Source organism: Rhyacophila brunnea, unplaced genomic scaffold (genome assembly GCF_057557595.1).
Source record: "Rhyacophila brunnea isolate RB1 unplaced genomic scaffold, BYU_Rbru_1.0 scaffold_1, whole genome shotgun sequence".
NCBI classification, from domain to species: domain Eukaryota; kingdom Metazoa; phylum Arthropoda; class Insecta; order Trichoptera; family Rhyacophilidae; genus Rhyacophila; species Rhyacophila brunnea.
The window spans coordinates 64,073,670-64,094,263 of NW_028232751.1; the positions used below are offsets into that span (position 1 = coordinate 64,073,670).

The following is a 20,594-nucleotide window of genomic DNA, read 5'->3' on the forward strand; positions in this document are numbered from 1 at the left end:
GGCGTGACGGTTATTTTTTTTGCGTTATCCTTTCATTGTAAGTGGACTCCAACTGGCTTTATTTTTCAAAAGCATCTTTTAATTTTGGCGGGTCTGTTCTACGGAGGGAAAGAGAAAAGGGCAGGTCACTGAGTAACGGGACAAACATTTTGGGACGGGCCGCTTCTATCTTCGGACCAGGTAAAAAAATGCATCTTTTCTGAATGACCGTTTACGAAATGTTATTTGTAATATTTTCGTGTAAGTCAGAAGTTCTAAACATTCTACAGGGGAGCTGGATATTTTTGTTGTTAAATTGTTGATTCGGAATTTGAAATTGTCGCGCCGGGGTCTTTTTTCGTCTGGTAACAGTACATAATGTTCCTAATTTATATTTTTGCCCCTAATATTCGCCAACAATTTTTATGAATATATTTGTTGATACAATCATAAGATTCACCATCACTGCCCTAGAGGTAGTCATTTCTATAAAATATTGTTTTTTTTAATCTCGTTCTTCGGTTTTCTTTTCAGATACATGTTTAGGACCGTCCATTTTGCTATATGCCACCTGTATGCGGGAACCATCGAAGTGCCAAAATGTGTTAACCTGGAGGATTTGGCTGACCTAGCAGCAAAGCTGCGCTCCGATGGGATATCCGCTTCTTTGGATGATGCCCTGGCCAGAAGATATTGCCATGATTTCCATGAGGTAAGTGTTTTCATACTATCATATTTGTTGCGAGCACAAAATATTTGATATGGTACTCATAGCTGAGTGATCCTTCTGCGAAACAATACATTTTGCTTAAGGGCCCACATGCCCCACATAGGTCTTAATTGAGATTTTATGTTATTTTCAGAGCATAAGCGTGGACATTCCTTAAACGTCGTTGATAATCGTTATATAATTTTGAAGCCTTATTATCCCTTAATATTTGATGACTGCTTAAAGTATTTTTACTACATAAAATAGTATTCTTTTAAACCTCTCGATCTAATGTTTTAGATTAGAATTTTATATTAGAATATAAGTTAAAGTGTATAGAAATAAACCAACGGTGGTCCAATAAGAGGTCTTTTTTCTTGAGTGTGTAATTTAACAAGATAATTAAGAGCTAGTCGAAGAATCTAGGTTATCACAAGTTTTGTTTTTGTTCCGTTACGACCAACCGAGTACCCAAGTACACACACCGTTTTTTTTTCTTTCGGTTTAGTACTTGTTCAAACACGCGCGGTAACATGATCTTACTTCCTACTTCAGTTATCGTTTGACAATTTATGGCTACAATGTATGTTGAAGCTTAGCACTGGGAAATGCCAATAGAAATAGCGTATTTAAAAAAAAATAGTACTTACCTTATTATTAGGTCAATAAGTATTATAAAACAATCGTTATTCGTAGGATATTTTATCACGTTTGAATGGTCAAAGACATGGCTTATAATCAGTGTCTTAAGAATTATCTTCAAATGTGTTAATCGTGCCCATTTTTTGAATAAGAAAATGTCTAATTCTTGTCAAATTTGAGATCGCAGAGTTTATAAATATAATTTTTTATCGTAAATCTTTTACTATATTATAATGTTTACAACAATTTTAGTAATGGTTTTATAAATGTGTTTGACTATATTCTAAAACATTATATTAAGATTCTAATGGATTCAATTTCTGTACTATTCCATTTAAGTCGTTTCTCGCGACCCGGGTTTCGCCTTTCGGCATCTTCAGGCGTCGTGTACACTCACCAAAGGTAAAAATACACTGACAGAAGATGCCGAAAGGCGAAACCCGGGTCGCGAGAAACGACTTAAATGGAATAGTACAGAAATTGAATCCATTAGAATTTAAATTCAAATTCCATCAAGTACCTTCGGTCGAAAGTATTAATAATTATATTGAGAGTTTTAAAATAATACTATTTTATATTAATATAAAGGATAATAAGGCTTCAAAATTATATAAATAGATTATCTACAACGTTTAAGGAATGTCCATGAATTTATGGAATGAAAATACCATAAAATCTCTATTTTGACCCACGTACCTATGACCTTGGCGCACGTGGGTCGTTAAGATTTTTAAATCTGACAACCTAATCACTTTTTTTAACAGATTATCATGATCTACTCAAATGACTTACGAGTAGTAATTGTTGGAACGATCAACTTGTTGGTCTCTATCCAATTATTTATTTAGCAGATGAGTGGTTTTCCATTAGATTCATAATTTTTTTCTAGATGTCGTGTATATATATATATATATATATACCCCGTTGTTTATAAACAGAATCGATATACATATTTACATGATGAATATGCGAATGCGAATGCAAATGCAATTTTTATGATGTAGAATTCATGTAAAACAAGTGTGATAATATAATAGTCGTTTATGCATGCGCATGTTCGTGGGTGAAATTATTTTGTGCAATTATGCATTATGCTGTTTCTTTTTTGCCAATTTGCCAAGACGAATATAATAGGATAGGTACCTATCTGTCTTTATTATTGTTTCGCTTGCGAGATGTAGATGATCACTTTTTGTTTAAAATTCAGGTATTTGTAACGCATTACGTTTGTGTATGTCTGTTTTATGTATTTATTACGATATTTGCCGAGCGTGTACCTGCAAGCGATTTATAAAAGTGCAACACTGTCGTCAAATAAACGCTCCTCAACCTTTCATATTATAGACTCGTAGCATCGTAGCTGTGTACCATATATATTATTATTCGCAGTGTTAATTTTTTTAAATATTGTAATATATAACAACTCGTCACATACTAATTTCACATTTTTATTAATTATTAGCATCACTTTGTCCAACAAGTACACAATACCAATTATCAATTGTTTTTCACCATATTGTTAAAATTTTGGAAATGCAGAGTTACACTGCAGTCTGCGATCTGCACTATTTCACATTTATAGCTGTGCCACAACACCCGCTTCACATTACCAAGAGAAGCTTAGATGATTTTTATAGCTCGATGATATAACAGTCACCTTGGTATTGACAGTAATTTTTTTGTTAAAATAATGATATAGTAAAGTTGTTGCGTCCGTGAATTTTTTATTGTAAAATTTTACAACAGAGCAACAAAAATATTATAAATTTTATTCATGTGTCAGCCTTTCTTTGTGATGTGATACTACACATTTGTCATGTTTTTCTTTTCAGCCTTGTTCGACCTGCAAAGTGTCAGGGCTAGAGTGCTTAATATTAACGCACTCTACAGAAAATGATATGTTCAGCACAGTTTTGGAATGGATCAGAAAATATATTGAAATATTCAAAAGCGGTATTGCGCAATTCGAATTACCAGATAATGTAGTTGAGATGGTTTTCAAAGAATACCATCCAGAACTGGTGAGTTAAAAGAATGTATATTAGAATAAAGGAATTTGATTTTTTCTTATATTACCGTGATACGAGGGTGGGTCAATAATTCCTTAGAAAAAAGCATTAAAAAAGTTTTTATTTTTGTATTTTTTTTTTATTTCTCAACATAATCTCCTTGGAGCTCAATACACTTGGTTAGACGTTTCTCAATTTTTTTTAAACCGTCAGAAAAATAAGTTTTCGGAAGGTCCTCAAAATAAGCATTTGTCCGATCGATGACTTCTTCATTTGAAAAAAAACGTTGTCCACTTAGCCATTTTTTTAAGTTTGGGAAAAGGAAAAAGTCACTGGGGGCTAAATCTGGCGAATATGGTGGGTGGTCGACCAATTCGAACTTCAATTCTTCAATTTTAGCCATTGATCGTAAACATGTGTGAACACGGGCATTGTCCTGATGAAAGAGGATTTTTTTCCTGTTTAAATGAGGCCGTTTTTCTTCAATTTCGTTTTTTAGCTGGTCCAGTAAAGATGCATAATAATCCCCTGTTATTGTTTTTCCTTTTTCCAAATAGTCAACGAAAATAATTTCACGTGCATCCCAAAATACAGTAGCCATAACCTTACCAGATGATTTTACGGTTTTCGCCTTCTTTGGACATGGTTTGCCTTCGCAATCCACTGCTTTGACTGTTTTTTCGTCTCGGGAGTATAGTGGTGTATCCATGTTTCATCTACAGTCACAAAGCGACGAAAAAATTCATCCGGATTGCGTTGCATGAGCGACAACAGGGCTTTGGAGGCCACCACCCTATTGCGTTTATTGTCGACTGTGAGCAAACGCGGCACCCATCTTGCAGAAATATTTTTCATGCCCAATTTGTCATGTAAAATAGAAATGACGCTACCTTTTGAGATCCCTGTAACCTCAATTATCTCACTCAACTTTAATCTTCGGTCACTTAACACCATATCGTGGATTTTATTGATAATTTCTGGTGTAGTCACCTCTACAGGACGTCCTGAGCGTGGTTCATCCTTTGTTGATGTACGACCACGTTTAAATTCATTTAACCAGTTATAAATAGTTGCAAGTGAAGGAGCAGATATGCCGTGAACTAAATCCAACTCATTTTTTATTTCCTTTGCTGTTAACCCTTTTATATTAAAATGTTTAATAACAGCTCTAAACTCAATTTTCTCCATTTTCCATTTTTCCATTTTCCACAAGCAATTTGTTTTTTTAAATGTACGAGAAACACACAACAACCCGACCAATCTGATTGAAACTTCGCAGCATACTGAATCGGTAGTGCCGCTGCATGAAAACAAACCGCTTACAGTACTAGTCGCGCCACCTGTCGGCTTATCTAAGGACTTATTGACCCACCCTCGTAATATATTTGTACTGGAGTAGTTACACAATGTAACTATCTCTATGGCTTTAACCTCTAAACTAATTAATTTGTAAACGATTACATTTCTTTTTTTTCCCCCATAATAATGGTTTTTAATTAAATTTGTGTTGAAAAAAATCTTATTCACAATTATCACAAGTAACCTACTATGGCGTGTTTGCACTGATGCAGCGGTGGCAAACCTATGGCACGTGCGGAATTCTGCTGCCACGCAATTATAGTAATATCTATCTATATGTTATATAAAATACCAAGTATGCTTGTTTAGATGTATTAATGTAAGTCACCTGTGGCTTGTTGGTGATATAAAATCATATCATTTAGCTTTTAATTTTAATAATCTTTCGTATTGAAGTTTTGAAATATGACATTTATACAAAAGTTATTTTAAAAAAATAACTCATTAATTTAGTATCTACCTAGCAGTGGCAGTGACATTATATTAAATCGATAATCAATTTCATTCAACTAATCTTTGTTATGTATATTATATAATATTACATACAATTATTAAAAAAAATACAGAGCTGTTACTTTGTCATACAATACATCATATTACACAGTACTTACCAATTGGCCAACATCTCGACGATGACTAAATCTGAATACTGGATAATAATTCCAACATATTAGTATGCATCAGCTGCGCGCGCGCGGTGATCTCGTCAAAAACGCTAAAATGCTACATGCTAAAATATTATTTAAGCTTTAATTACATTGAGCTACTTTACGAGCTGTTTGTTGGCGAATTTATAATTTGCCTGTAAAGTCGCCCAGTGTCGCCAACTAACAGCTCGTAAAGAAGCTCAATGTAATTGACGCTTTACTGACCGCTGCGACTCTATCGAAATTATTATAGCCACAATTATGGTATCTTCCGTTGAATCTGTTTACGGGAAAATTATTACTTATACACAATAATATGCACTTTCTCACTTTCTTGAATGAGATTTTGTTCGCTAGCGAAAGAGGTATTATATTTTTATTTTGTGTATTATTGTGTCAGTAGTTTCAGTCAATAGGTTATGGTAGTTCTCGTATTGTCTATATAATGCTCCATCCAGAGTAGAATTTGTGTTTTATATTAATTTTCAATAATTTAATTTAAACTAATGTATTTTCATTTCAGAACAAAGACAACATCATGGAAAACTTAGCGATGTTCGCAACGATACTGAATAATAAAAACGTCAGTGAAATGGTGGCTACGTTTGCAGTTGTCAAACAATTTATTAAATACATTGCATCTAATTTAAATGCTGTCGTCTGCTCGAATGCATTTTTAAAATTAAAGAAGGACACAGTTAAGCATCTGTCGCCTATTGTTAGCAATTGTCTTTTGCTGGGAGCAGAACGAGCCAGTGTAAAAGATGCAATCAGAGCATACGATAAATTGGATGATCTAACCGATGACCGGATGCATAAAATGTGGATTAATCTAAATAGCGAATTATCAGTGATATGCGAAAAAGTCTTAATCAAGAGTGTACTCCTGAACAAGCAGCGGCCACAATGGGTGGTGGAAGCAAAGATACTGAAACCATCATTGAAACAGCATATCGCCGATTTACTTTCTGCAGTACGGGCATATACGGACTTTAGGCTTGTGCGCAATGTAAGTTTATATTATTTTCCTTTTTTTCACCAGACCCAAAATTCGAACCCAGGACCCATAACACATTATAGGCTGACATATTACCGCTCGGCCGTCGTGGGCGCTTGAAATAATACATGTCTTTTTTAATTGTGTATTTAATGTGTACCCAGAGAATGGACCTGATAGGTTGATATAAATTACTGACATCCATTTCTCGTAAAAAATATCTGTTATGGACCTCTTCGTGAGGCGGCCAATATCGACACCGAATTGTTGTGCCAATTTTGCAACTTACAAAAACAAGAAGTTTTCTTTTTCATTTAGAATATTTACGATGGCTATGTACTGTGTTAACTATATTATTTTTCCTTGTTTGCAGAGAAAAAAGACCATGACAGTACGAGAAGAAACTGATATTATCGTTAATGCCGTGGATATCTGCAACGCAAAGAAAAAAGATGACCGTTTGAAGAAAAAACGTAGGTCTCAGGACCAAACTAAAACTAAACATGCTCCGAAGACGAAAACAGTTATTTACCGAAAAGAATCTTTCATATATAAAAAAACCGTGTTTACAGCACAGGTAAAGAATACTAAATCATTGGGAAAGGTGGTTACGACGACCGCAGTAAAGAGTCTCTCAAAGGATGCAACAGCCGCGTCAGCCCTGAGTCGTACTAAAGCACCGCAAATTGTCAAATTGAATAAAAAATCTAGAATTCCAGTGCCAATTGTTGGAAAGGCGTCAAAGAATGCAACAACAGCGTCAGCCCTGAGTCTTACTAAAGCACCGCAAATTGTCAAATTGAATAAAAAATCTAGAATTCCAGTGCCAATTGTTAGAAAGGCAAAATCATATCAGCGCAATCCACCTAATTATGACGAAATTATTTTGAATTTATGTAGTGGAATTGAAACGCTGCATATTACAGATAGTAATGTTGGTGTGGCACAATCACATCAAGACAATTCGCCAAATTATGAAGAAATTATTCTGAATTTATGTAACGGAATCGAAACGCTGAATATTACAGATAGTGATGTTGGTGTACGACCTGGGACATCGGGATTTCAGCACTCAACACAAAGCAGTTCTGCAAAAGTGGTTCAAAAATCACCTCATGAAAAGAAATATTAAACTGGTGCTTCTGTTATAAACCTGATTGACCCAGCTTTTGTTTATTTGGAATCGATTATCTGTTTGAAAATTTCCTTTTTATATTTTTATGTTTATTTGATAGATACCTACATAATAAGTGTTATTCCAAGTATGTATAATATCTTATCTCATCTCTCAAGTATTTCTTTTCAGTTTATTTTTTACATACTTTATTTACTAAGAATTCCTACATATTTCCAAGTGAAATTAATTTCTAGCTATTTAATCGCCGTGCTTCAACTGGCCGCGATGATAATGATTTATATTTTTCTTTTTTTTTATTATTTATTGTTTTTTTTTAGTTAAGTATCAATGTTTTTTTGCAGACTTTGTAATACTTCAAGTGTCATATTTACAATGAATCAATTTTCGAAAATATTCCACCTGCACTTAACTGTAACTTGTACTGCCATCTGACTTAACAGTACAATATAAACTTTCCATTAATAATTAATACTGTCTTTGAGAAAAAGAGACGTAAAGTTCCATAGACTGATTATTAAAATGACCTCATTATAATTTTAATTATGTAATTTTCATCTCTCTGTATTATGATCTATGGCAATATCAGTGTATTTTAAAAGAACTTTTGCACTGAATTTATATATTTATAACTTAGTCACATCAGCAATAGTTTTAAAATATAATCAATTCTTTTCAAATTGTATCGCAAAAGTGCTTATTCGTTAGAATTTTTTTTTTTTATTAAAAGGTCTGTAGCTTAGTATTTCTTATATTTCGTAGGAGTAAGCTATAATTTTATACAAATATGGTTCAAACATGCATGACATTATCCTACCATTTATTGTTAGGCTATGTTGCTAGAGTATTTTGTGAGGCGATATGCTGACATTCTTCTAAGAGTTAGTTGGTGATAGCTGGTCGATTAATCTTATTATTGAATAATATTTATTACTTCAAATGTTCACTAAAGAAGCTGCCATTCCTAGAAATGATTAACAATAAATGTAGATTCGAATCCTGCTGAGTGATTATTGTTCAATTTAATGGAATTCTTTCAGGGATCGACTTTAAAATTAAATATAGAATCTATTATAGCATTTGCCTTCGCAGGATTAGTCCACATGATGCTTATGTGGTTTGTTGGTTTGATAGAAATAAATTTGTAATTATTAAAACTGTTTTGGGTACCAATCAAAAAGTTGATTTCCAGTGATATTAACGTAACTATTTATATTTAATGCTACCTAGTCTATGTATTATAAAGTACAAGTATTCTGTAGTCACATGAGATGTGCAAAATTGATTAACCTATCACTTTCCCACAAAAAAAAGATTTTTGTGTTTAGTGGGTAATAACGAGAATCGACTCCGTGACAATTAGAATAGTGCAGGCATAAATAATTATCTAAGATGGAACTGAGAACTTACAGTATTTTTTGTGATCCGTAGCTCTGTAAAATTAACTATAAAATTTGCCTTTACAGGACCCTTAGTCCAAATGGTGGTTATGTGATTTATTAGTTTGATAAAAATATATTTGTATTTATTAAAAAAAAATAGGATATCAAAAAGTTGAATTTCCAGTGATATTAACATAACTATTTATATTGAATACTAGTCTATTTACTATAAAGTAAAGTATTCTCTAGTCACATGAAAGGTGCAAAATTGATTTATCTATGTTATGTAGTTTGTTAGTTTGATAAAATAAATTTGTAATTATTAAAACTGTTTTGGGTACCAATCAAAACGTTGAATTTCCAGTGATAATAACGTTACTATTTATATTTAATGCTGGTCTATTTATTATAAAGTTAAGTATTCTCTAGTCACCTGAGGTGTACAATTGATTTACCTATCATTTTCCCACTAAAAAAGATTTTTGTGTGTAGTGGGTAATATCGAGAATCGACTCCGTGACAAAATTATCTAAGATGGAACTGAAAATTTACAGTATTTATTGTGATCCGTAGCTCTGTAAAATTAATTATAGAATCTATTATAAAATTTGCCTTTGTAGTCCACATGGTGGTTATGTGGTTTATTAGTTTGATAAAAATATATTTGTAATTATTAAAACTTTTTTGGGTACCAATCAAAAAGTTATTTTCCAGTGATATTAACATAACTGTTTATATTTAATGCTAGTCTATTAATTATAAAGTAAAGTATTCTGTAGTCACCTGAGATGTGCAAAATTGATTTACCTATCATTTTCCCACTAAAAAAAGGTTTTTATGTGTAGTAGGTAATATCGAGAATCGACTACATGACAGAATTAAAACAGTCTAGGCATAAATAATTATCTAAGATGGAACTGAGAATTAAGAGTATTTTTTGATAATTATAATGTTTTTTGATAATTATTTTCGATACATACCTATTGAAAAAAAAACTATTTTTGTATTATTATACATAACCAAATTTACAGAGATTTTCATTGTTATACAATTGTTAACTTCATTTTTAAAGTGCATCTCTAGTGTATCATATTTGCACAGAATCGTGTTTTGTAATTTTATCTAAGATGAACTGAAATCTAATCTATCTAGGATATCTAAGATGAACTGAGAATTTACAGTATTTTTTGTTATCCGTAGCAGCCGCAAATGTGTCATTTGCACATATTATATGTATTGAAAAAAATCTATTTTTGAATTATTAAACAGATATTTATTGTTATACGGTTTTGGACTTTATTTTTTTAAGTGTAACTTTATTTTATAAAGTTTGTACTGAGTTACATTATTTGATTTTGTAATATACAATACTAATTCTTGTGAATGATATTAAAACGAGTATTTAATAAATTTTGCATTCTTCGATCAGCTATATAAACATCCCTTTTATTCAGCAATATTTTGACAAATTACAATGTCTGCAATAATTAAAATGAAAGCCGCTCAAGTCCATGTTAAACACTTATTTTTTATATTCTTTTCATTCTAAATTCATTGCATTTTTGGAAGATTTATGATTTAATGTATAGCTTACTCCAACATAATCCGATTCACAAAGACTTCTTTCTTACATACTGTAGTTATGACCAGTAAAAAATAAGTTTTAGCCATTTCTTTTTCATTCCATGATTTATGGCCTCTTACATTTTTTTTTGTTTGTGATTCAATAATCCTGGAAGAGTACATTTTTTGTTTTGGTTATGAACCGAGTTTAAATAGTTTATAATATTCCTTTGTTAATATTGTTTATGATTAAATTTTGATTGTGATATTTGAAACATACCTGTGATTCATAAAAGTACCTAAGTAGGTAGTCATTATAAAATTTCTGCATAAGTACATAATAATACGTATAATTTTTTTAGTACAAATTATTCATTTGTTTAAATTGCTTATGTTTTTTTGAATTTAAATTGTTCATCAAAAGTTTTGTGATAAAAAAGTACTTAAGTATTATTTTTTGGTTCAGATTAATCATCTGTTCAAATTGTTTATACTTATGTTTTTTTCTGAATTTAAATTTGCAATAAATAAAAATTCTAATAAAATACTTGTTTGATTTAATCAACCAGTACCAGCTATTATATTATGTGTAGCAATCTGGCAAGGGATTCAATTTTCTCTAATTCAAATTAAGAAAAGTTCTTTCCAATAATTGAACACTGGAAAACCTGTCATTCATATAACTAAGAGCCATAGAGAGAGAGGCATATAAATTCATTATCAAATTAAAGCTTAAAACATATTTTAATCGATCAAAACCTATCTAAATACAATGGGAAAAATAAAATATATTTTTTTATTTCAAAGACAAAGCGACAAACTAGAAAAAAATGGCTAAATACATATAAGCGCAATACTGCCAGAGCTAAATTGCTTCAGTGAAAGTGTAGTACATTCATTATCGTCCCTGTCTATCAAATTCTATAAATCCACTTAAATTTTATGTTTTATTTGTCTCAACAAAATTAAAATATTTACATAAATTATTATAATTTCATAATTTGCATTATCACTCTTCACTAGGGAGACGCCATTTTTGATCATTCTCTCGTGTGACTTTACCGAATTGCGTACTGATTTTGAAGACGAAAATTACAGTAATAAGCAATAAGGTAAGGGATTCAATAAGGTAAGAGAAATAATTAATCTATGATATTTTATATAATTATTTATGGTTTCTGGCAATATAAATTAATTTTACGTGTTTCTTCATGCACGTAACTTTACTGTCAAAATTTCCGAATGCAAAGTTTGAATGTTCTCATTATTTAACAATCCCTTTGATAATGTGCCAATATATTACTTTATAAGCTTAGAATATTGAATTATTATGAATATTCTATATAATTATATGTGTTTGAACTAGTATTTAGTTAATTCTACGTGTTTTTCCAACATTCAAAATTTGTTGACTAAAGGCGATTTTTGTTGTTGTTTACAGCTGTTCCAAACCAACCGATTTGCCTCCAGACGACTAAAAATACATAAATAACCAAAAAAAGGACTCAATAAGGTAAGATAAATAAGTTATATGTGATATTTTATATGTTTATTGATGGTTTCTGGCAATTTAAAATAGTTTTACGTGTTTTTTCGTACACGAGACTGTACTGTCAAAATTTCCGAGTGCAAAGTGTGAATGTTCGCATTATTTACCAAATACTTGATAATGTGCCGATATATTACTTTATAAGCCTAGAATATTGAATTATTATGAATATTATATATAATTATATGTGTTTGAACGAGTATATAGTTAATTCCACGTGTTTTCCCAATATTCAAAATTCGTTTACTAACGGCGATTTTTTTGTTGTTTACAACTAATCCAAACTGACCGATTTGCCTATAATATCCAGATAATTGACTGATCAGTCACGTCACAAGATAATAATTTATACGCAAAATATAATTTATATAAGATAATCGAACATTTTGATAAAGCCTCATGTTTCCCAAGAATTAAATTCTGTTTTCTAATGTGTAATTTTGTTTTGATTCCAGCCTATTTTCACGCATTGAAATGGAGGCCTTTGTAACAGACGACTCTGAGCAGGATTATGCATTCGAGTTATTATATGACCCTGATTCAGATGTTCTACTGGATGCCACCACCGATGTCGCAGACATCACCGATTTCACCGCAGGCCACTCGAGCAACTTTGAGGACGACTTCAACGGTTTAATTAACCGCATTGCAGAGGTGCTAGATGAAACCAGTATGGTGTCAGGAGTCGACACGTCCGAGGACCTACTCCCTGGCCCATCTCGGACAGAAACCAGAGGTCGAGCGGGTGGACGGCGTGGAAGAGAAAGTAGGGGCGGTCCTCCCAGAGGCAGCCAAGGAGGACATGCGAGGTTTAGTGCCAGTGTTACTGAACCGTGGTCAACAGAAGACTATACTCCAGCACCTGGACCGCTTACTGCTGACCCAAGTGTAAAAGTGAATGTTGACGTTCAGTCTGTTCATTGATTTTTTTTAAATGTAACCCTAGTCGTAAGTTAGAATTTAAAGATTTTTTAGTAGAGTATTTAATTTCTTTAATGTCTTTTGGTACCGATGTCTCGTCTTCTCCAGCTCTGAGGCGTCATTTGACGCTGGATTCGCCTGTAAGATTATCTGGAGACATGTCCAGACATACCTTACAGGCGATTTTAGCGACGCAGAAAAAGGCATATCCAACAAGGCTATGCAAGGTATGTGCCAAAAATAAAAAAAGGGGCGAGACTCGGTACATGTGTAAAGAGTGTGATGTTCCTCTTCACAAAGGCATCTGCTGGCAGAAATATTACACTATTCGTAATAACTAAACTGTTTCTGATTGTTCCTGAAAGTTTTATTTAAATATTCCCACAAATAAGCCAACAAACCAAGATTATATCATTTTCTAGAAAAAACCAATTTCACTCAAATTTGTCCGGGAATAGGGGCAAATTTTATCAAAACCTGCCGGGGCTGAAAGTGCTCTGTGTTCTCTATGTGTCCTTGTTTTTACGGATGTGTATGATATGATTTATGATGTATATCCTATGTTAGGCTTACTATATTATATTATTATTATTTTCTATCTGTGAACACTTCACCGGGTATTTAACTGTCATTCTGTATTTTTAACCATGTAGTTATAGCATTGTGAAGTTGTGATTATATTGAGATGGACGTCGCGTACTGTTACGCTTCACGGCGACAAATTTAATCTATAGTTTCGTTACTTTGCAGAATATTTTGAACGAACACGATCTGTGTAAATTTAATGATGGAGTAACTAAGAATGAGTAGGTACTGAAAAGGGAAGGAAGACTCGGGTGGTCGAAATGAAACGCTCGATCGTCTCAACAGAGATCCGTTTAATGCGGTAGACGATAGAAATATTGGGTTACAATCTTATTTATTACAAATACAGGTTTGGTCATAAAGTTACATAAAAACAAGAACATTCGATCAATTATTATATTAGGAATTTACATTGCCAAGCGTAGTGACCTGAAGGAGTTAATCCATCATGCAGGTACAGCACACATTATATTGTCGTAGGAACACGTCAAATCACAAGTATCAAATCGAAAATCTTACTATTATAAAGAAAAATTACATACTAATTTATTTCTATAAAGTGCGAACAATATAGGGCTTTGTTTGGGAGTACTGGGCCAAAGGCGCCCAGTGTGACAACCGCTGGTTGAAGCTTTATAGATTTAGCTACCCAAAGCCACTCCACAATCCTCGAATTAAGTCCTTTGCAGGGAGGGGTACGCCTGCGGGTTTTCTAACTCAATTATTTTATTTAATTAAGTGCATTTTTCCTCGTGTTCTATGGACTGAACACAGATGGCAATAGCATAAAAAAAAAGCAGAAATTATACTTATTTAATTTATATTCGAGGATTGTGGACCGTCAAAAGCTGGCTGGTCAGACGGGTGCAGTTGTATTGATGATTAGACCAACCGAAGACAAAGAAAGCCCTATATATACGTATATTTGGTGAGATGTGGCACCACAAAGCTCTCCGATCATATGACAATCACGTCCGGTGAAATGCCCTTTCTGCGCGCGGGAAGAACGGTTTTGTCCCGCGGAAATTAGCCCGGCGTAATTAATTTATTTGGTAGGATTAATTTTCCCGGGTGGAATAACAGAATGCGTAAACAAAACAATTTAAAAGAACTTAAGAAGGCCAAGCACAGAAATCGATATATCGACACAAAAAGGTTCGCGCGTCAGGTAACGTGCCTCTATCTGATTTTTACAGATGGCAGTGCAGGTTCAGGAAATCGATAAACGCCGTTCTTTTTAAACCAAGAAAAAGGACGGCATAGGAGAATTTAAGACGACAATTGACTACTTTACACCTCGCTTAACGTATATTGTGGTACCACATTGATATATTAATATTTTGTAGTTGTGATCCTTATCGTCACAACTACAAAATAAAAGGAGAAGAGAGTCTCTGGCTAGATAGGAGTAGAGTATAAAAGAACAGAGCATGAGCATAAGCAAGGGCCATGAGTTGCGTGCATCCTTTTCAAGCTGAACAATAATTACTTCCGTAACCTCGCAACTGACAACTGTAAAAAAAATTAAATTAGAAATACAAAGAGGAATTGCACGGCTGAAGGCACGTGCAATCTCTGATTAAAAGATGTAGTTATTAAAGTCCTGGACGCCACACGGTCTTGATACCGTGAAAGAGTATAATTATATTACAGTGTAGAAGAAAGGGGAAATAATAAATGAAAGAGCAATTTATGTACTTGACCGAACTATATTATAGCGAAAACAAGAATATTACATTAAAAGGTTATAAAGGAAATACTATAATAAAGGCAAGCAGCTAAGTTTTAAAAGAAACATTGGAAGATAAGTGAATCAAATAATAATAGTTTTACAATACCAAACTTGGAACGACACAAAGGCCTCAAGCACTGCGGCTGCAATCGTGCTGCTTTAAGTGACGTCCATTATAAATGTTGGTAAAACCAAAGCAGAGCACGACTATCCTGTTTGACAGACCGAATCAAAAAGCCCTGTTGCTACTTTCACACCTCGCGACGTCCGCTGCGGCCGGAAATTCTATCAGCGACATCTGTGGAATCGCGAACGCTCCATGACTTGACCATAAATATTCGACGGGGTTGCCAGAGTATGAATGTTGGTTATGGTCATTTTGAACATAACAACATACCACACTACAAACCTCACAGGTAAATTACACTTAATTCCTTAACACGTAAATGGCAATATTAAAACTTTTAAACATTAAAGGGATCCTATACGCTACGAAACAATTATTACACTATGACAATTAAAAATAATACCAATAACACCTAGAATTAATTTTTCACTGACAGGGCATGGCTTTAATATTATATACTCCCAAGAGGGAGGCAAGCTTGAAATAAATTTGCATAAATTAGACACGAAATAAAAAGGAAGACAAAAGTTATTAACAAACAAAGTTATAGTTATACAAATATTATATAGTTATAGTTATACAATGTATAAGTTATACAAAGGAGAAATTAACAAAAATTCGGCGGCGTGCTGGTGGATGGCGCCTTCGGATGAAGGTCATGTGGAGACCCAGGTAGGGTCTTCAAGGCGTCGGAGGAGAAAAGAGGCCTCTTCGATTTTTTTTTTTCCTACCTTTTCTTCTGCTTGTGCTTAAAATTTTGAATTTTGTTGGCAAATAGTGTAGGTTTCTTATGAGGCCCTTCTGTGAGTCTATTCAAGAAGGTCTCTCTGTATTTAGTTATGGTTTCGGCAATGTCGATTCGATCGTGTTTTGCATTGATGCGTTTGATGCTATGGTGAGGCTTGAGTTCATAGACGATTCGAAGGCATCTGTTCTCTATTGTTTGCAGCATCTTTAAATTGGATTTGGTGATGTCAGTAGTCCAAATTGGGGATGCATACAGCATGGTTGGTTTAATAACCATGCTATATAGTGCCTTTTTGTTTTCTTCTGAGAGACAACTTCTACGGTTGAAGATGGGTCTAAGAACCCCCATCGCCATAAAGGCTATACCCCGAGGTATTTCACAGTGTTACTGAATGAACAGGGGATGTCACAAATAGTAATTTTTCCTTTATAGGATTTTTGGCTCCGCGAGAAGAGAATCGCCTCCGTCTTCTCCGCGTTAACTTTAAGTCTCCAGCGACTGAAATAATCAGTTAGCTGTCGAGTGCCCTTTTCTTAGTTCCTAGTCGCCGTGTCAGTCTGGCGGCTGGTGGAAAGGATGGCTGTGTCATCTGCGTATAGCGCCAGTGTGCAGTTGGCGGGATTTGGCATATCACTTTTGAAATGATTGAAGAGCCTAGGCCCCATCAAACTGCCCTGTGGTACCCCTGCATCGATAGTGCGGTGAGATGAATTCTCCCGTTTGACCACTGCAAAAAGCGGTCGACCGCTCAAGTTGTTCTGGATGATTTTTGTGATGTACACGGGCATGTTTGTGGTAAAAAGTTTGTGGATTAGACCGTCATGCTAGACCGTATCAAATGCCTTTTCGAGGTCCAACAGAACCATACCAGTGGTCTTGCGTTGCTTCATATCGGCCATCACAATCCCGGTAATTCTGGAGAGTTGTAGGGTCGTTGATAGACCCTTCCTGAAACCATATTGGGTGTCCGGGAGGACTTGATTGTGGGATGGGAGAAAGCGTCGAAGGATCACTTTCTCGAAAAGTTTGCTTATGCCATCTAGTAGACTTATAGGTCTGTTGTTTACAGCCAAAGAGTGGTCTTTATTGGGTTTTGCTATAGCGACAACGTGAGCCGTTTTCCAGGTCTTTGGAAAGTATCTGCGCAGCAGACATGCATTGAAGATCTTAGCAATATGTATCCGCGCCTTCTCGGGAAGTCGTTTCAACATGTAATTTGTGATATTGTCTCGTCCGGGTGCCTTTCTGGCGATCAAGGTATTGATAGATCTAGAGATCTCGCGCGGTTCAACAATTTTAACATCATCGGGATCGATGTCTTCTTTCGCAAGTGCAAGAATTGAGTTGTTCACCAAGGCTTTAGTAGCTGAATCGGTGTCCGACTGGATTTTAGTATTATTGACGAACGCATCGGCAAGTGCGTCTGCTTTTTCGAGATCTGAGTACACGAAATTTCGACTAGTCGCATTCTCTCTGAGGGGCTTTATAACAGACGGGCCCGTTTTAATCGCCCTGGATAGTACCCAGAGCGAGTTCCGCGGGTCGTCTGTATAAATTCTGCAGTCCTTGAGTTTATTGTCCCAATGCTCGGCTTGTAGTTCTGATACTATCTTCTTGATTTTACCTTGCAAAGTATTGATTTCACGTTTGATGAAGTGATTTGTGCGTCTAGCTTTGTTCCAGTCATTGCGTAGCTAGTTTCTAGTATTGATGAGCTCTCTGGCCTCATCATTACGATCCACCGTGATGGGATTTTTCTTGATTTTCGGAATATAGCGACGTCTCGCTGTGAGAATAGTCTCAGTGAGTTCGACGGCCGCTGTCTCTATCTCTACCTCCGTTTGAAAGGTTCTAGGCGTGAGATCAATGCATCGATTAATATGCCTCTTGAATAGGTGCCATTTGGCTTTAGAGTAGTCAAATTGGATTTTACTTTCTTTATCGTATTCGCCTCCAACTTCGAAATAAATTGGCAGGTGATCCGACTTCAGAGCATTAACAACTCTCGGGACACCGGTTTCTGGGGAGTTGTTTGCTATCACAAAATCTAAAACCGCTGGGTTGTAACGAGCTTGGACACGAGTCGGCTCGTCAGGATGTGAGATTGAGAAATCGTATTTCTCTGTAATCTTTAAGAGGGCATTGCCACGGGCGTTGTTGGAATGGCAGTTCCAAATCTTATTATGTGCATTAAAATCACCTGCTAGGATGACTGAGCCTCTGAGGTTGGCAAGGTAGACCACCTCTGCCTTGCTCATTTTTTCTTTGGCATGCCCATATACCGAAATTATGGCATGTAGGCGTCCATTTAAGTTAATTCAACTGCCGTGGCTTCAAACCTAATGAGAGGCTTAATTGGGATGTGAGCATGTTTTAAGTCTTGATTGACTAGTATCATGACACCCCCACCCTTCGCTGGGAGAGGGCAGTCCTCACGATAACAGTCAAAACCGGGAACGGAGAAACGGTCTTTTGGTTTAAGGAATGTCTCCTGAATTAAAGCAATGTCCACGTCTAGCACCCGGAGTAGGTCAGTCAATTCCGGTCGCTTATCGCGCTGAGCAATGCTGCGGGCGTTCCAGGAGATTATTTTTAGTGGGCGTGTGTTAGCCATTTAGGGCAACATGCCGCATTTAATAAGCAGAGATTCGGCTCTGTCAAGCCTTTCCTCCATGGACAGGGTAGGCTCTGCTCGGATAGAGCGAGTCATTTTGATACATTCTAGTATGGCTGGAATGTCATCAATGGTGACACCATCCTCTCCATGAAGGAGTGAATTCTGTGCTTCCACCAGAGTTGAAGGAATGGTCCTACTGTGGGGGCTTGACTGATTGGCTGCTGAGGAAGCAGATGTATGCGGTCCCGTGAGAGCTGCCGTGTATGATAGTATTTGGGGGTCTGCCGCTCGGGAGACTGATTTGTGCGGCATGGCTTTGGTCTTAGGAGTCGCTGAGGCTGCTCTGCGAGCTGCTATTGCCTTAGCGTAGGCAATACGCTTAGGGCATTGCCTGAAATTGGCTGGGTGGTCCCCGCCGCAGTTGCAGCACCTGACTCCTGGGGAACCTATAGCACTACCTTTAGGGCGGGGGCATTCCTTTGATGCATGAGCATCCATACATTTGACGCACCTTGCGTCTCTATTGCAGTTGTGGGCCGAATGACCGAACTGTTGGCATCTATAGCACTGAGTGCCACCATTGTTTGACTTGCCCCTGAATTTCTCCAGGGACACCTTGACATGAAAAATTTCTCTAACCTTGTTTGACATTAACTGCATGTCGGAGCCAGGGGGCATTTGCACCAGGAAGAGGGGATTTCTGGTGGTGGTCGGATTTTTGGATCTCATTAAAGAGACTGATATTACCTCAAAGCCTCTCGCTCTGAGGTCCTCCGAGATTTCTCTCGGTTCTATGTTGGGAAGTCCCTTTATAACTACCTTGCAGGTTCTATCCTCTGCAAGGGTGAATGTGTGAAAAACGGCTCCAGAATCTCGTAGACCGTTAACAAGAAGTTTGTGCGCAACTACTGATTCCATTTGCACGGAGTAGTTTGGTCCTCTAATTTGGATGGAGCATTTATTTTCACCCAGGAATGTATTGAGACAGTCTATTACCGTCTTATGGTTTTCTCCCATTACTGAGAGAATGACAGGAGGGACTCGGGTTTTGCGAGCCTTGGAAGGATTTGCAGAAGAGGGGGGGAGTTTTGGTGGGGCAGTTGGGAGTATTTCCTCTGGGTTAAGTGCCATAAATTTGTTCGCTGTTGGCACAAATGTTGGGGAAGTCGAGAGAGGCCGTTTTGGGGCCTTTGCGGTGACTCTCTGCCACTTAAAAGGAAATTCCGTCTCCATATCCTGGGAGAGGTTATTGAGGGTGACCTCAATAGCGGTGTCCTCAGTGGGGGCTAGAGACCTTGACGAAAAAGTAGGGTTTATGACTCTATCATGGGGTTTTATAAGAGGGTGTATTTGGAGGGGTTTTCGCACAGAAGATGCTTGAAAGAAAGGTGAAGAAAGTGCTTTTTTCATATTTTTCTCCATCGTAGTTTTTAGAGATTTATCTATCTTCTTCTTCTTCTATTCGTATGCGTTCCTATACCATTCATCTGATTGCAATGAAATTTTGATCAAGTGTTGTGCGCACACCCGCGAAGGTTTCTAAATTAGTATTATATAAAATAGAAAGTTTGTTTGTTCCATCCAATTTTGATTTTTTTTACTACATATGAATAACATTAATAACGTTTTCGTATTTTGGATTCGATTTTAATTAAGTGTCTTATGTTTGACCTTTACTTCTATTAGAATTATTTTCATATTGCCATATTGTATTACACAGATATTTAAATATTAAAAAAATAATTACCTCTTATTATTTTTTAAATAGGTATCTAAGATAAATATAACCATGAAGCGACCCTGTGCGAAGCCGGTTACTTCAGCTATTATTATATAATTTTTATAAATAAGGCCTTTGTAAAATAATATATTAATTAAAATAACTATTAAATC

At 35.5% G+C, this 20,594-nt stretch overlaps 3 protein-coding genes across 3 annotated transcripts in view; all 3 read left to right on the forward strand.

The window, feature by feature from the left end:
- The window catches only part of LOC147080093 (uncharacterized), a 47,634-nt gene that overhangs the window by 4,186 nt on the left and 22,854 nt on the right, over positions 1-20,594 (forward strand). The window lies entirely within an intron of this gene.
- LOC147080094 (uncharacterized) lies at positions 518-7,588 on the forward strand. Its single transcript, XM_085946482.1, has 4 exons — positions 518-691; positions 3,163-3,351; positions 5,869-6,354; positions 6,716-7,588. Exons 1-4 carry the CDS (start codon positions 518-520, stop codon positions 7,472-7,474), a joined length of 1,608 nt encoding a protein of 535 aa, XP_085802608.1. The 3' UTR covers positions 7,475-7,588.
- On the forward strand, positions 11,648-13,504 carry LOC147080095 (uncharacterized). Its single transcript, XM_085959559.1, has 2 exons — positions 11,648-11,935; positions 12,427-13,504. Exon 2 carries the CDS (start codon positions 12,446-12,448, stop codon positions 12,893-12,895), a length of 450 nt encoding a protein of 149 aa, XP_085815685.1. The 5' UTR covers positions 11,648-11,935; positions 12,427-12,445; the 3' UTR covers positions 12,896-13,504.